The sequence below is a fragment of the Anguilla rostrata genome, chromosome 1 (genome assembly GCF_018555375.3).
Source record: "Anguilla rostrata isolate EN2019 chromosome 1, ASM1855537v3, whole genome shotgun sequence".
In the NCBI taxonomy this organism is placed as follows: Eukaryota; Metazoa; Chordata; class Actinopteri; order Anguilliformes; family Anguillidae; genus Anguilla; species Anguilla rostrata.
The window spans coordinates 55,703,637-55,721,724 of NC_057933.1; the positions used below are offsets into that span (position 1 = coordinate 55,703,637).

At 44.2% G+C, this 18,088-nt stretch overlaps 1 protein-coding gene across 6 annotated transcripts; it reads left to right on the plus strand.

Moving 5' to 3' along the window:
• Positions 1-1,475: 1,475 nt before the first annotated feature.
• nt5c3a (5'-nucleotidase, cytosolic IIIA) lies at positions 1,476-17,475 on the plus strand. 6 transcript variants are annotated; one of them, XM_064343318.1, is made up of 10 exons: positions 1,562-1,702; positions 2,361-2,432; positions 12,936-13,034; positions 13,267-13,336; positions 13,731-13,777; positions 14,173-14,258; positions 14,605-14,694; positions 14,898-15,060; positions 16,019-16,219; positions 16,335-17,475. In XM_064343318.1, exons 3-10 carry the CDS (start codon positions 12,936-12,938, stop codon positions 16,434-16,436), a joined length of 858 nt encoding a protein of 285 aa, XP_064199388.1. In that variant the 5' UTR covers positions 1,562-1,702; positions 2,361-2,432; the 3' UTR covers positions 16,437-17,475. The 6 variants fall into 6 exon arrangements, with proteins under 6 accessions (XP_064199352.1, XP_064199388.1, XP_064199361.1 ...); XM_064343282.1 differs by lacking the exon at positions 2,361-2,432 and having other exon boundaries at positions 1,476-1,702; XM_064343291.1 differs by lacking the exons at positions 1,562-1,702; positions 2,361-2,432 and adding an exon at positions 9,896-10,024 and having other exon boundaries at positions 12,934-13,034.
• Positions 17,476-18,088: the final 613 nt, after the last annotated feature.

An 18,088-nucleotide genomic window follows, 5' to 3' on the forward strand; every position in this document is an offset into this window, starting at 1 on the left:
CTTTGGCCTCTTCATTTTTTTTCTTCCACAGCAAATGAATAAGGCTACCCTTTTTTGTGGAAAAGAAATGTATTAATGGAATGGAATACATTGTATACACGAAGCAGGTGAGAAATATGATAGCAATTTCCTGAAATGTTTCTATTTGCTCATTCATACTGTGTCTACTTAGTGCTGTGAAAAAGGATTTGCCCCTTCCTGATTTCCTCTATTATTGCATTTTTGTCACTCTGAATGGTTTCAGATCTTGAGACAAAAATGTAATAAGGAAACTTGGTAAACCCGATGATCCAAGCACGTCGCTCCACAAATCTGAATGACTGGAAAAAAAAACAAGTTTCAAAGTCCTTGACTTGAACCCAATAGAGGTGCTGTTGCAGGAACTGAAACAAGCTGTTCATGTTCGAAAAACTACCAATTTTTATTAGGCTAATTAAAACAGTTCTGCAAAGAGTGGGCTAACATTCATCCACAGCGACGTGAAAGACTGGTAGAAAATTACAGGAAGCGTTTGGTTGCCGTGATTGACACTATAGGTGGTGCAAGGGGGTTTCTTTTTTCACATGGGTGGTGGTTTGAAAAATGTTTCATTAAATAAATTCACTTTTTAACGGGTTTACTCTGTTTCCCTTTGTCTAATATTATTTTGCTAAAGATATGAGACAATGTAGTGTGACACATTCCATTATAAAGGAAATCAGGGAGGGGGCAATAAGTTTTTCACGGCACTATACTGTTCATATTATGTATTGTGATTTCATTTTGTGTATTCTAAAATCATGGTAAGTCCTCCCCAAATATTCCTCAGGTTTAAATGGTGAACGTTCATGTCTGCATATCGAGCATGACAGGGTGTCGGTGTATTGTAATACATTTGCGGGGTATCTTATCACTTAAACATTTTGCTCTTATGTGTGTTCAGAATAAACACAAACATCTTTGATAACGAGCGTAAAATAATCTACTTGGTCTGTCTCAAATTGTCGATTTTTTTTTTTCAAGCAGCATTCCTGAGCATGTTAGAAAGTAAACACGTCATCAGCAGAGACGTATTCGTAAATTCGCTCATATATTGGGTAATGAAATGTACTGCCTTTGGTTTGGGAACTAGCTAGAATTTTTGTACGTGTTACTTCCAGAGACTGGTTACTTCTATGTGTGTTATTTCACCGTTGTTGCTAAGTTAGCCACAGCTATCCAACTACCGGTAGTAGTGTTGGCGCGGAACTGCCTCTATTGTTGGGACGTGTTTCCATGGCGGTAGACGATACCATTTAGATCAGAAATAAGTAACCAATCCAAGTGATTCGTATGATTTATAAAGTCGTGTACCACATGAGTTAACGTCACATAATCAGTACTGAATGATTCAAAGACTACTGAACAATTTAGTCTCACTGTCTTCATAAACGTTTCTTTTAAGAATTCAATATTCAATTTTCGACTCATTGGTAGCAGCTTCCGAGGACGTAGTTCATGACAGGGTTAGTAGAAGGAGGGACCATGTTGACCTAAGTGGCCGCATTGCTAGTTGTGCTTGTAGCAATCACTGGGAAAAGGAAAGATGGATAAAACCGCCGTAGTGAAGGCTGGGGCCGTGGCCAGCGCCAGCGTGTGTGCCCTTTTCGGCGGAGTTGTACTAGCGCAGTACATATTTACAAAGAAAAAGAGAGCGGGTAGGAAAACCAAGATAATTGAAATGGTGAGTTTCACGTGCTGTCTCGTGCGCATATCGTACTGTAGTCGCGCGGACAAAAATAGAAACCGTCAATATAGAGGTCACTGTGTGTAGCTAGCTAACACAAAAGGAATTCACGCGAAGTGACGTGTAGTATGAAAGTAAACTTTGTTCGAAGCTGGACTGTGCTAATTTGTTTAGATACTCTACAGTAAAAATTACTGGTGTTGACCGCTGTGTGTGACCGGGTACCTAGCTAGATAGCTACCAAGCTATGCCAACCTTCCGGTTTGGGCTCACTTAGTTTGCAAGTACTGTTAGTCTAGTCTAGTACGATACGATGTCGCAGCTTGCCAGTTTGATCGTCTACTGTTATGATTTAGACACGGTATGCAGACTCCATTGTTTATTTGCTTACCATGCGGAAGCGTGCATGTTTTTTATTCTAGTACAAGTTCACAGCCTGTACAGCTAGCGTTAGCCATAAATTACTTATGTTCTCTTGTTATGACATCATTTGTTAATCGCTCGTCCTTTTGCAAACATTGCGAGCTCCAGCTGAAGCTACAGTTAGCGCAGATCTACAGCTAACGTTAGTTATGGTCGGCTGAGCAATGTCAAAACGATTGTTGATAAGGAGAATAATCCTTGCTAAATGCTGAAGTGGGTATATCTGTCACAGGCAGGCAACGCACTGAACATTTTACGTCACCTGACGTCATCAGTAGCGTAGTGACGGAGGCTCGGCAGCAAGGTAATACATCCACATCGTTTTTTTTAGATTGCACGCTGTGTACAACTCCTTTGACTATAGAGCATTTGACCAAAATAATGTACAAAACTCGTTCCCGATTTGCATTTTATCATTTGCGAGACCGAGCTCTTATGAAATGCTTGGGAATTCGTATTTTCAGGAAACCTGATTTTAAAAATAAATAACCTTTATAATTTGTTAGCTGGCTATAGACTTTCTTGCTCTTCAAGTTGATAGTAGCTACATGTGTATTCTACATTATATCATTATTTGCAAATATATAGAATACACCGCTTTATATATATATATATGTATATAATTTACTCTGTCAGAACCATTTAGTATCTGTTTTGAGTGGCTATATCATTTCTATTGTTCTGTTGTAACCAGGGCTTTATGAGAGTGGTGCTGAGTTGGCTGTCATACATGGGCTGAAGGGAAAATTTACAAGGTGGTGTTGCAAATTTCCAAAGTGGCGCAGCATCATAGTTACAGTTTGCAGAAAACGATTTGCACGAACGATTATATGCAAATAAACACTAGGGCCACTAGGGGGCAGTCAAATACAAGATTTTTTTTTAATAACAGCACCGGCTGCTAGGCTCATACTAGAAATGTCGACACTGCGGGCTAAGGAAATTGTGCTATTTAGCGGGCTTGATTTGAACAGTTCAGACATTTTCATGCGGTGCTATTGCATATTAAAACATAATTAAATTATGAGTTTTTGTTGTTTCAATCCTCACATACTTTTGCTCTGAAATTGAATTTGGCCTGCCTGTGCCAAAAAAAAAAAAAACAACTTTAGACGTTTAGCTGGCTGTAAAGGACTCACTCGATGACCAGGGTATCATTTTCGGGAATAAGTTAGATGTATTCACCCACTGTCCCTCCTAACAGCTCATTATCGAGTGGGTGCTGAACATAGCTGTTAATAGTGTAGAAATCCAGTACTGCCAGGTTAAAACTGGAACTTCTAGACAATCTGCAAAAAGAAAAGCAGCCTGGCTGCACAGATCACAATGTGCTGTGTCCTCCTGTGCAAGTATTGGCCTGTATTTATTTGCACAAACCTGGTATGGAGCAGGTATACAGTTTTATTAGCACGCTGAGTAAGTACAGAGGTATGTGTAGTGTAAGCCTGTTTCACACCCGTAATGTTTGTTATAAAATGCAGATTCCTGTCCTCCTTTTTGAAACACCTGGACATTTCACTTTGTTTTATTCTTCCCTGAACAGAGATGGTATGCACTACATGGCCAAAAGTACACCTGGCATCCAACATCTCATCCAAAATTCTGGGCACTAATATGGAGTTGGTCCACCCTTCGTTGCTATATCAACTGGCATGCTTCTGGGAAAGCTTGACACTAGATGTTGGAGCATTGCTGCAGGAATTTGCTTCCATTCAGCCAGAGGAGCATTAGTGAGGTCTGGCACTGATTGGGCGTTTAGACCTGGCTCGCAGTTGGCTTTCTAATTGATCCCAGAAGTGTTGGATGGGGTTGAGGTCAGGGCTCTCTGCAGGCCGGTCATGTTCTTCCACATTGTTCTCAAAAGAAATATTTATATATGGACCTCGCTGTGTGTGAGGAAAACGGGAAAGGGCCTTCCCCAAACTGTTGGGGAAGCACAGAATTGTCTATAAAATGATTGTGTGCTGTAGCATTAAGATTTATTTTCACTGGAACTAAGGGGCCTAGCCCAAACCATGAAAACCAGCCCCAGACCTAGGGGTGTCCAGATACTTTTGGTCATATGGCGTAGCTTCTGCTGTTATTACATCAGAGGTGTACCTTCATGTGCAGCAGGTGCCTGGCTGACCAACTGGTGGCTTGGCGCTGAGGCGGGCACAGTGCCGCTGTATGATATCCCAGCTCTCTGCGCTTGTCGCTGTGGTAACGCTGTGTTTATCTGGGGGAGCCTCCCAGCAGTACCACTGCACCGATAATTATATTTAAAAAAGAGGAAAAGCAAGAAGCACCATTGGCATATGTTCTGCACAATGATCTGAGAAACGCCCTGGTGCATCTGCTGTCTTATTTCTTTATTTTTGCCCGGTGACTCATTCGAGGGTCCTGTTATGCAGAATCTGTCTAGCCATAGCATTTCGTTTGTGTGCATTGCTAAGTCATGTTAAGGTCAGGTTCTGTGGCAGCCTAGCAACAGCCTCGCCCTTAACTGTACTTATCTGTGTAGTGTAGGGCCTCAACAACCTTTATCTTTATGAAGACCCGGCAGTCCTCAGTTCCTTCCTGTCTGTGATAACTGATTGTGTTCTCGTAAAATGGCAGTGTAGTCAGGACTGGAACGTGTTCAATTTAGATTAGCCAGACTAAGATTTAAACATACAGGAATTAGACTCTGGACCAAGGGCTGGGTGCCCACATCCAAAAACCAAAAAATTGGGTTCATGGGCAACTCACCAGACACATGGAAGGTATTTCCATGAGTTTAAATGTCCCTCAGAGCACCCACTGTTGCTTGGTGACAGGGAAGTTTGCATAGGGATGGCTTCTGATTGGAGGAGAGTGTTGAAAGGCATGGGGGATAGGCAGCCTAGCAGGATGAAATGTGGTTGTTCCTCTTGCTTTTTTCCCACAATATTTGACTTTACTTAACACTGCATACTAATAAACACTGGCTTTGCCACACATTCTGAGTCTAGAAAATGCATGATTACATTCTATAGTGTTTATACTATCCTGCTATTAGTGTGACATGAGTCAGGGGTAACTGATGTGCACAAATACTTAGGAAGAGTTGCGATCAAGCTTTGCCCCTCAGTGCAATGCTTTCCTTCAGGCTAAGAATCATACTCAATCACTACAAGCAGTTTGTTAAAACTGATTAGCTCAGTAAATTGGCATCTGATAAAATTATGATACAGTTAGGCCTATGTACGGTTTCATACACCACAATTAACATGTTAACCTTAGCATTAATCTAAGGGATAGAAACATTACCATATAACATAATTAGGCTATTTCTTAGTAAGCCATATCTCATCTTACTAAGGTCAGTGAACTGGCGCTCACAGTCCTCCCCAGTACCTCATAGTTTATACCTTAAATATTGGTTGAAAAGTAGGAACTAGGATGCGAGAAACTCTCATTGGCTGTTGCCGGACGGTAAACTGTGGGAAAAAAAAGATAATCCGCAGAAAACCTTTCTCTGGCAGCTTTTGCTGCCCAGTCTCTCGGGTCGCTGGCCATCGCTCAGCTTCATAGAAATGGGACTCACTCAAGTTCCGGCAATAGGTTAGCCCAATGTGTGAACAGGGATTACTCTGCACAAGGGTCAGGTGAGCGGACACACTGACCCAACGATAAGGGTTTGTGTTTAGATTGCGAGCAGGAGTCAGCAGGTCTGGGTATAAGTACAACAATGAAGAGACGCGGTCATGAAGTTCAGATACGCTCAGTACTAATGTAGTAACACCAACCAGCCAGACCTTGAAGCAGCAGTGAGATTTCACCACAAGAACGATGACAAAGGCCAGGCAAAGCTGAAATTCAGTACGTTCAAATATACTGAAATGTCATTGTGTATCAACACACGTTGAAATAATATAGGCCTCGGTCGTTTTATTTATTCCAATTCTAACACAAAGAAATATCATAGAAACCCTGGTTTAGTGTCCAACACTAAAAAACATGCATTTTGCAGCTGTTGTTTTCCATAATGCATGCAGTTGCACAGCATTAGAGTAATTCTGCATGGGGAAAAATCCAGAATTACGTACTTCTGGAAAATGTTTCACTGTCCCTGCCTGTTCATACAGTGGCTTCCTTAAATTTAACTGTTAAAAACAGCAAAAAGGAAACCGGAATACGCCAGAAATGGAAAATATTCAGTCCTCAATTGTTCAGATGTGGGGCTGGTCTTGTGGATGATGAGGTTAGCGATGCAATGCATGCATTGCTTGTGAGCGGATTGATTTACTTCAAACCTATTTAATACAAGTTTCACTGTTGGAGAGGAAGAAAAGAGGTCAGGGCCCATATTCATGATGCATCTCAGAGTAGGAGTGTTGATTTAGGGTCAGTATTCCTTTTCCATGTCATAGCCTCATTCATTATGGGCCTGATCCTGACATGAGGAACGTAAGCGCTTTCTGTGCTCTCCCAGCTATGCTGAGCTCACACACTTCTGAGGTGCATGTTTCCTCGCTTCATCCATTAGTGCTTAACTTTGCAATTGGGTGATTAATGCTGCCTTACACTGAATATGATTACATTACCTGGTCCTGACTCATGCCTAGAGTTGGAAAATGTGTGTTTGTCTGGAATTCTCATTCATTTGTTTTTGAATTGGGCTATATATGATGCATTTGAAGGGGTTTTGTTTCTTAATCACCAAAACATTTTGGCTTTCGAAAAACAACAGATCCAGACAGACACTTAAATATAAACGTCAAACAAGACTGTTTCTGGCTTAAAGTCATGTTGCTAAACACGCAACTTACATGCAAAAACACGGATCATAGTCTGCAGGCACGCTTGCATTTAAAAATTTTTTTTTGCTGCGTTTAGTAGATGTTCTTTTTCCAAATGAAATTTTTACGTAATAATTCATTTATACAGCTGGAGGTTTGCTAAAGTAATTCTCATTAAATACCTTTCTCAAGGGTATAATGGCCATGCCTCAACTGGGAATTGAGCCTATAACCTTGGAGTTGCTGGCCAAGGTCCCGACCCATTGTGCTACACTGCTGCTCACCCCCTGCTATGTTACTCAGGTAAATGACTATGCAGACCAAATGTAAAACAGGAAACTTTGTAACCTGATAGACAAATTTAGACTGAAAGCACATCCCCGTTCTGCAGACTCCTGCACCGTGTGCACTGGTGGCATTCTGTCTGCACACCTGTGAGCTGCTAGCTGCTCCTGGGCTCTGAGAATGCGTTTCTTTTGTCCCATGTTAAACAGGCAGCTCCTTATGGACCCAAACTCTAGGCAAGCACAAGTAAAATAGTGAGCATGTGAGCTTGGCATATTGAACACCCCCATTGCACCTGTCAGAAACATAACAAGCTTGTCCATTTCAACAGCCACTACCTGTTCAGCCTCAGTAAGTGATGAAGCTCCTCTTGTAATTAAACTCCAGCTACAGCCTTCGCTGACCCCCCCCCCCCCCCAAAGGCCACACATTGGTCACCAATCCCAAGGGGAGAGGCTTTGTCAGGGAGAGACAGGCTGGGTCTGAGTTGCATTAAGTCCTATGGCTGCATAGCAACAAGAAAACGCCTTAAGATGATTGGAAGCTGCATGGGCACAACCCTGACCGCTGTGTTCTTAAGCCTGGATTCAATCAACAGGGTTTTAAAAATATTTTTTTATAAAGAGTTCATTTGCATGTATAGCTTCATGTTGGCCACCAAATTCATTGTTCTAAAAAACAAAAAGAAATAAATAAATAATGGAGAGTGTGGAGACCATACAGGTTGAAACCCAAGAGGATTTGTATTGAGTTAGAAATGGGACTCCTTCACATGAACTGGGCGTGTGCAAAAGAGGGATGGTTACATTTTTGTGTGTATTAAAGAAGCACATATGGGTAGGGAGTATTTCTAAGCTGTGTTTGTAAAGCAAAAAACTTGCATCTGAGTCGCTTCAGTTTATGTTTCAGTTCATTTTCTAATAACATAAAATTTGTAGATTGTTGCATCATTTCTCTGGAAACATGGCCCTTACAAGTGGAATATAGGCATTAGGTACTCGATATGACATTGTTTTACTTTGCGTTACATTATTGTAGTCTGTTTTCTTAGAGAAAGACCTCATCCACAATGATTTGAATTGGCGATTTTACATTCTATGAGTGTGCTATTTACTAAGCCATTCAGATGAAGCTCTTTGCTCACGGCATCTCCAGCTGTGCTCTCTCCAGCATTGAAGCCTGTCTACTAGACTACTAGGGACAGGGTTTCATATTTGCGTACTTCAGCCCGCACACAATAACAAGGCAGAATCTGCTTTTTTATGTTTGATTAACATATTTAAATGTTTTATGATGTCGTAATCATATGACATTTTATTGCTGGAATTAATTCAGGTTACTTTGACAACAGGTCTTTCAGGGTTTTTTGGGCACTTGTTTTGCACTGTTACTGGCTCTGAGGGCAGTAACGGTCTTCTGTTGTTTTTAATGGACCTGTCTGTATTCACATGCGAAGTGTGTGCACACTTTGGGGCTTTGTCTGTCTGTATCAGGAGGCTGACCTGGGTCCTGAGTGTTTGGGGGTTTATTGCACACGATGTGCAGGACACTGTAATGGGCCGCAGCGAGGGGGACTTAGCTGCAGCTCCCCTGGGGGACGTGCAGCTCCGCTGCTCTCGGGTCTAATCCTCCCCTCGCTGATGCCAATCACTCGCGTTTTATTCCATGTAGCGTTTCTGCCACCATACACTTCAAAAACAAAGCGGGAAAAAAATTCAACCTCTGTCATTTCTGTCCTTAGATCCTGTGTGTGCATGTGTGCTTCTGCTAAAGCTAAAGATGGGGAATATATTGTATTACGGATATTGAATATTCAAGTATCAACGTTAAAAAAAGACATGATAGGTCTCATGCCTTTTCCTGTGTTAATGCAGATCTCATACACTCATACCCTTTAGGTTCTCATGATACCTCCAGGTGATATGAACAACATAATGGCTTCGAACAAAAATTCATGTTAAAATAAAAAATTTCAGGTAAAAAATAATAGAAGAATTGGCTTTTATTTGTCGCAGTGGATGGTGAAGTGCGTGTGTGTGATGATATGTTCCAAAATGTACAATCCCTTGGGAAAAATATTCTAATGTACGGTTTTTAGACATGTAATATGTCTTGGTAATGTTTGTTTTTAACAGTCAGAGGAATAGGCTATTCATCTGACTGTTAAATGAATGAAAATGAAGGTAAGAACAGCGCTGTTTCGCTGAAGGCCTCCTTTGTGCTGTGAGCTTCACAGCAGGTAACGAGCGCTGGAAACTCCAGAGCAACTGGTCCAGTTTTTCATTTTTCATACGCTTCACCTTTGACCTTTAGCATTCCAGGATGACATTAAGCGGCGTCTGAGCTCTCCAAGCCATTTGTGTGGTCAGCACTTGCTGGCCATTTACTGCCTCAGACACGATGATAAGCTGCGCGGGAATCACCCCAGTGGATAGGCGTGTGCCGACCTTTGTCACCGCTGATCGAGTCTGTGCCGTTTAAGGGCAGGGAAAAAAACCTCGCTCTGACCGATGCCTTTACCCCACTCCGCCACTTTAATGGCTTTCATGCCTGACCATGCACAGTGGGAGGGGGTGTTTCCACATGCTAGCGTGTATGCGTTTGTGTGTAAGTGTGTGTGTGTGCGTGAGAGGCTGACTGTGTGCATACCCGGTAGCCTGTTTTTCTTATATGCGTTTGACACCGGGCGTGTGTATGTTTTCCTGTCTGCTTGTTCATCTGTTTTGGGGAGGCGTGGCTTAGCGAGTCTATTCTTGGCCCGCCTCCCTGAGCAGCAGGGGCTATATAAGCTGGCTCCTGACTGAGGCAAATTTCCCCACTCCTGTTGTACACAGCCCTGTCAAGACCAGAGAGAGAGAGAGAGAGAGAGAGAGGTAAGCCTGTGTGTGTGTGTGTGTGTGTGTGTGTGTGTGTGTGTGTGTGTGTGCGAGAGTGAGAGGGAGAGAGAGAGGGAGAGAGAGAGAATGAGAGGAAGAGAGAAGGAGAGGGGGAAAGTGAAAGATCCTGTGTGTTTTTCTCCTTGGTTGTTCTCTGCTCGTCTGTTAATGGTGTTTTGTGCACTCTCTTTTAAGATTAAAATTATCGGTATGATCTGTTTGTTTTCCTCTTCCTGCCATAAATGCTTATATTTTTAAGTACTGCAGATCCAAAACACAGTAGGCTACTACTTTTGATTCAGCAGATAATCAATAAAATTAATAAATAATTTAAACATGCTTTTTATAGCTCTATATTTTTTATATCTCTTTATAGTGTGCGCGCGTCCATGTGTGTGTGTTTGCGTGCGTGCGCGCGTGTGTGTGTGTGTTCGGGTGTGTATGTGTGTATGTATACACGTGCATTGGGGTTGTAATGTTATAGAGTCCTCTATTGTCTGTTACAGCTGAGCACACACACACAGCTGCCATTTGCTTTTCTAAGCAGCCTCGAACAGTTCTTTAAATATGCCCCTGCTCATATTTCTGTTCTAATATATGTGTAGAAGTTAAGTGCACTGTAAGGGTTTTTTGTTTGTTCCATGTATGTTTCTCCACCCACAGGTTCTGTCAGGGGTGTAGAGTATCAGGTGGAGGGGTGTTGGTGTTGGGGGGGGGGGGGGAGGAGGAGGAGTAGGAGGAGGGGGGGGGTGATGGGGTAGTCCTTGTCCATACACTCACCGCCTCAGCACTTTAGGGAAATGAAATCCAGTTATGCAACAGAGCACTGGGGCTGGTAATTATGTAAAAGCAGTGGGCTCAATGCCCTGCCTCAGCCAGTGGCCCCGCTGCCCCCCGGGAACTTCGGGCCCTGATTGGTCAGTCCTGGGCTATGTGGATTGGAGGAGACGGATGGGATGTCCAGGCTGGCGGTGCTGGGTGGCATTGGAGCGGGAAGCCTCAGCTCTGCGTGCGTGCAGGGCATACCCTCAGTGCATTCCTCAGCCACACGCCCCAGCCTAAGCTGTTTCATTAATAACCCCCCTGCAGACACACATGCACGTGTGCATGCATGTACACATGTATATGCACGCGCACACACACCCACACACACACATATGCATATGCACATGCACACGGATACACACGCGTACACATGCATGCTCACATGTATATACACACATGCACACACACACTTGCACACATGCATGCACACATACACACACACACACCCGCAATAATCCGTGTGGTGTGTTTTCTTTTTTTTTTTGCAGTGCACCCCTTCTCGGTTACACATTACCTAACAACCCCCCCCCCGAGTGTGGAGAGTGTACTGGGTGAAACCCAAGAGGATTTGTGTTTATTTCGAAATGGGGACTCATTCACATGAACTGTGTGTGCGCATATGGGAGCTGGTTATATTTTTGTGTATATTAAAGAAGCACATATGTGTTTGTGGGAAGTATGGCAAATTATTTGTGTGCAGTGAAGAGGCATTTCTGTGTGCCTGTGTGCGTGTGTGCCTGTGTGTGCGTGTATGTGCTTGTTCAGACCTTTTTTTTTGTTGTCTGGTGTTCAACCCACTGGTATCAGGCCCCTTTCCTGGAGTACAGACCTGGAAAGAGACTGTACTTTATGCACAATCATGCATTGAGACCTTGCGATTGTACAGTGTGACCGTGCGATCATGTGACCTTGGGTTGACAAGGCTGTGGCGCCATCAGGAACACCACAGTCTCAGTTGCCACAGGTCAGGACCGGAGATTTTGTGGGAGCGTGGGGTAAATATATAAATCAGCGCTGGGTGACAGCATGCGGGTGGGGGGGGGGGGGTGATTTGACAGGAAAGGTCACAGGTTTAGTCTCTCAGTGATCCTATCCACAGCCAGCTTGCTCCCAGGAATAGATCTGCCCCGCGCTGGACAGGACTCGCACTGGGGGGTGCTGGGTTCGGGGGTGCTGATTGACCACAATTTATGGCCTCCCTGCAGAGATGCCTGATCCTCTCAAGTACGTCAAACTACCATCTCCGATCCTCCCAGCTCAGTTTGCTCCCGGCGCACGTGACCTGCCCGTGGCAGTTCTGTATCATTTCTTCGTATTCTCGCGTTGCCGGAACATTCCCAGCGACGTCGCGCGAGGGTATTTTGCCAGCCTGGCCTGGAGTGCCCCCCGTTTGCCCCCGCCGGCGCAGTGTGCGTTTCTGTTTGTTTCTTACGCCCCGGCGCTGGCGGGCGTCGCTGCCCTTCCCCCCTGCGAGGAGCTGCTCGGCGCTCTGCTACGTAAGAGGCTCGGGAGCGGGGGGTCCCGCCCGCAGGCGCCCAGCTGAATAAGGCGGCCGGTTGTTTTGGCTGGTATCTGGTTTCCAGCCCCCGGCCCGTCTCATCTGCCTCCGTAAGGGGAAGGAACGCCGCCAGCCTCCTCCCGTTTCCCTCCTCACATACGCAGGTGCGGGGTGGCTGTTTGTGTTTGGGTTTTGGAGTGGGTGGGTACAGAAGGGTTGTTGGGTTGGACCGGGTCAGAGCAGATTTCAGGTTATTGAGGCCAAAGGGGAGGAGCCAGGCTTTACCCCACGGCTGCGTCTTGCCAAAACCCGTCAGCGATGTGCTGTTGGCACACTCGGTTACTGCAGTAATGCAGTTGCACTCCGTATTTTGTGGTGATAATGTTTTATCATCCAGTACTGCTGCTAAATTATTGATACTGCCGTTGAGAGCTGCCATATAAATGGCTGACACACTGGACCTAACACTTCGGTTCTATTAGCAAACCGTTTTGAGTCAATTCCCTAACCAAGAGCAAAAGGCTCATGCAGTAACCAGGCTCTGTGTGGACTCACTGTCTCTCTGTCTCTGTTGTTGTTAGATGCCGGAGTTTGAGAAGAACACAGTGCACATCAAGGACCCTGAACGGGTGGAGGAGGTCATATGCAGCCTTATCAAGGGTGGGGGTGCCAAGCTCCAGGTATGAAAACAGGTGTACATTACAGACGAATTCTAGAACAGTCTGGTTTTTTTCTCTCCACATAGCAGCTGGGATTAGGTTCAGGGTTGTGGAAACTGACCCTAGAACAGTCGTAGAGTGCCGTAAGGCCTCCGGTGCCTTGACAAGTAGCACCTGCCTGTGCCTGAAGTGCTGTGGCGCCCTCTGGTGGTGGAATGCCTCTTGCTCAAACTGGCGTGCTGTTTTTTTGCAGATCATCACTGACTTTGACATGACATTAAGCAGGTTTGCCAACAATGGCAAACGGTCCCCTACCTGCCACAGTGAGTAAAATGTTTGGATTCAAATAATGTAATGTAATAATAATAATACATTAGTATTGCATGATATAATTATGGCAGGGAGAAACACAATAAATTGACTAAAATTGAATTTGAAAAATCCTGCTAAAATAAAAATGTGCAATGGTAAACGTGTAGAGTCTGATTGCATACATCATGCATTACAGGTGACAATGAGAGAGAAGTTGACATGCACTGAGCACTTTGAGGTTTTATTAAATTATAAGTTTGTAACAGTCTTCCAGATGAGGTGAATCACATCGTGGAATGTAGTTAATTATTCAGTCATTTACCACAATGTGGTATTATTATCTGTATGCATATGAACAGGATTGTACTACTTCTTCGAGCCAAATTGTCTCTTTCTCTTGCCCAGACATCATCGACAACTGCAAGCTTATCACAGAAGACTGCAGGAAGAAGGTGCGGAATAATCAATTCTTCATTTTTTCCCTTTCTATTTTTTAAACACGAATGCTCGACTGGGGTTCAGCTTTATAATCAAAATGTCCAAAATGGCCAAGCAGGGAAAAGTGAGCCCTTCAATCACATCTCAACAAGCTTGGACACCATAGACCTACTTTGATATTATGTGCAGTGCACATGGGTTATTTGACTGAAATTATTTCACAGAGTAAAATGTAGACTGGTGAGTGCGTGTGAGTGTGGGCTCCATATTGTTAACATTAAGAATTCTATCTGTCTCGTGATGAAACATGAATAATTCATGAATAATCATAGACTGTTATGTAACAGTGAGAATGATTACTGTAGAGAATCTGAGGGGACACTCACACACCCCCCTCACCCCACCCCAGCTCCTGCAGCTGAAGGAGAAGTACTACCCAATTGAGATCGACCCCAACCTCACTATGGAGGAGAAGTACCCCTTTATGGTGGAGTGGTGAGTAATCGCACACAGATACACACAGAAACATACACACACGTACGCGCACAAGCAGTGTCACACAGGCACACAAGTTAGCATTGTCTTTCGCTCATACACACTAGTGTGCCATCTAACACAGACACACCACAGGCAAAAAGACACACACACATGCGCAAACAAACACATGCACGCACATGCACACATGTAGATACACACACACACACACACACACCCATGAATCATTAAGCGAGTGTTGAGGCGGGGAGTGAGAGGCAGTTTGCTGCTCAGAGTGGGTGATGTTAAGTGCAGCCCACGCTGCTCGAAGGCTCCTGAGGCTGACTCACTCCTGTGCTGCCCACAGGTATTTCAAGTCACACACGTTACTGGTGGAGCAGAGGCTACAGAGGGAGAAGCTTCCGGAGGTGGTGCGGGAGTCTGATGTGGGCCTGAGGTACGATTTCTGGGGGTCCTTACTCTTCTTGGATCAGTCATCACACCCACCGACTTAAGAGAGTTCAGATATTTATGAAATGCATAACCTTAGAATCAAATGTGAATGATTTGTTCTTTCTCTCGACACAAATATGGATTACCTGACTGTAATACCTGCTGTACGTGTGTGTGTGTGTTGGTGCATGTGCGTGTGTGTCACAGGGAAGGCTACGAGCAGTTCTTCGACAGGCTGCAGGAGCACAACGTGCCCGTCTTCATCTTCTCCGCCGGACTGGGCGACGTTCTGGAGGAGATCATCCGGCAGGCGGGGGTCTACCACCCCAACGTCAAGGTGGTTTCCAACTTCATGGACTTCGACGAGAACGTGAGTCCCCCACACGCGCCCCTCGTTCATCCACACAGAACGCACCACACTGATCTTTTACAGTGGAGGAGCCAAGGTTATGTCTTGGATTATTTACAACCATATGAAGCTGATATCACAGTAAATTGAAATATGGTTGGATTTGGATTTTAAGCATCCCTTTGGATGGGAGGGCGGGGTCAGTAACATCGTCCCACCCGAGGCTTCCTAGTGTTATTGCATTAAATTACTTTACAGGGGTTCAGCAGACTTTATTACCCAGAGCGACTTACAACAACATGTACACATAATCCATTTATGCAGCTGGATATATACTGAAGCAATGCTTTGTTTGCTCAAGGGTACAACGGCAGTCCTACCTGGGAATCGAACCTGAGACATTTAGGTTACCAGACCAGTTCCTTACCCATTATACTACACTGCCGCCCGTATTGTAGTGTCGTCACTACAAGTAAAATGTGCATTATTTCCCAATTAAATTGTTTGTTCACTTGAGCTCACATGCTGACACTAGTGCAAAGACAAGAAGTACCCAGGTGCATGAGAATAAGAGAAGTTCATTAGGGCCTGCTGTTAAGCTTGTTTGACTGCTGTACTCTCCAGCACTGAAGAATGTCTCAAGTCCAAATGTCTGTGGACCTTGGTTTTTTAACTTCGTTTGAAGTGCTTATGACTGGAGAGCTGGTGCAACGCTGTTGTCTAACGCTGTCTAATGTTGAACAGTGTCAAGGTTAAGGGGGGGCACCCATATTGCTGGCAGTAGCTGAGTCAGATATTCATACTCATTTCACTCCATGGCAAAACACAACCCGATTGGTTCTGATTGAGAAGGCATTTATATTGACATCATAGCTCACACGCGCATGACTGAAGTAAACCCAGGATTGTTCCGGGCTGCTCTTTAGGGCTCCCATACCTGCCAGAATTAACAGAAGGCGCTCTGCGTCTTCCTCCACAGGGAGTGCTGCGGGGGTTCAAAGGGGATCTGATCCACGTCTACAACAAGCACGACGGAGCCCTGAGGAACACCGAGTACTTCAAGCAGCTGAAGGAGAACTGCAACATAGTGCTGCTGGGGGACTCCCTGGGGGACCTCACCATGGCCGACGGGGTGCCCAACGTGGAGAACATCCTCAAGATCGGCTTCCTGAACGACAAGGTGCGCCGCCGCCCCCCCCCAGTTCCCCAATGCGCTCTCTGTATCTGATCCAATCGTGTGCGCTCGTCTGCATGACCGCTGAGTGAGTGCCTGTCTGTTTTGTCTTGGGGCCCAGGTGGAGGAGCGCTTGGAGAAATATATGGACTCTTACGACATTGTCTTGGTGAAAGACGAAACCCTGGAAGTGCCCAACTCCATTCTGCAGAAGATTCTTTAACCCCTGACGCATCGCACCCTGACTGCCACCAGCTCCGTCACCGCCCGCCCCCCCCCCAGTCCCATGAACGCACTCCGGCCCCCGGCTCTTCCCCCCTCCCTGCCTTTTTAAAAGACGTTTGGTTTTCTGAATGAACTGTTTTAAAATGCACAGACTTGTCTGGTATTTGTAAGTTCGTCTGAATGTCTGTAACTCATTGTCCCTGCTCATCAAAACAACCAAAAAACGAAGAAAAAAAAAACTGTTCATGTGAACTTACGTTCTTCAAATTTGCACATTATTATTATTATTCTTATTGGTACTATTATTATCGTTGTTAATAATTTTATTTTTTATATTTTAATGTGTTTGTTTTGGACATTTGTGGAACAGTGAAAGAGTGAGGTGTGTGTGCTGACATTCACCCCTCCCACTCCAGAGTCGGTGTGTGTCACGCTGACTTGTGTATGTGTATTACAGAAGGACGGCACAAAAGGTTCTGTAACGACCTTACTGTCCTGGGCCGGCCTGACAGACTGTATCCAACATGTAGTTTTAGGCCCCTCCTCAGTGTGCACCCAAGCTCACCTGATGTTCAGCACTGTGTTGATCAGGAGTTCTCCTTGATCACACAGTACAGAAATGCAACCAGAGTGAAAGATGTAAGCCATAAATAAAATAAGAGACAACATGCATGCATAGCACAAGTTAAATAACCACTGTGTGGAAATATTCAGTTGCTGAATTCAAGCAAAACCGAAATGAATAATTTGGATCTAAAGTGCAAAGCTCTTTTCCCGTTCCTTCGATGTCAGGCAGTAGGCTGTATTTGGGGTCTATAGTTACCACTACCTCCTAAAGTATTACTTTTTATACTTTTTTGGTTATGTATTCATTGCGGTGTGTCTTGTCCATGTATTGGCTGATGGTGATGATGTCACAGAAACTAAACCTATTGGATCTCTGTGCTGTTGCCACTTGCATGTTGCCTTTTGTTAAATAATGAAATGATGTTTGGGGGGGAAGCCACAACAATAAAAACAGGCAATAACTACTGAAATGATTTTTGTCATTGTGTGTTTTGAGTTTTTGGATCTTAAGTGCAATCTATGAAATGAAATCTGTTCAATATTTGGTATATTGAGCATAAATTAAATGTTTAAAAAAGCTACACGTTTTAAAAGAAGAAATGCGGTGGCATCCAGCTGTTCATGATATTCATGATATGGTCTTGTGACTGTTTGCATGTGTTCTCAGCAATGTTTAAACTGCAGAGAAATAAGGCTTTATGTTATTTAAATTAGATTATTGTATCTCTAAATGAAATAGAAGCGCCCAAAACAACCTAGAAGTTTTAAAAAATGGTTTCACCATTTATACATGAGTGAGTAGACCATTGGTCAGTCAGCAGGCTGAATATTTCATATGCTCACTCCACAAGTTGGGCAATGGCTATAAAACCTAAAGTAGCTGAGCCTGGTTATGCCATAATATGAAATCTGTGCTGATCTTCCATTCATAAGACATGGTTGCAGTTTGAATTTGTGCTGTAATGTACAACAGGACAGTATAACATCAGCCAATATGGCCAGTCAATAATTGGTTATTGAAATCAGCCCATGGATCTTCCATATTACTCACCCCAATATACTACGCACACTGTTATAGTGCAC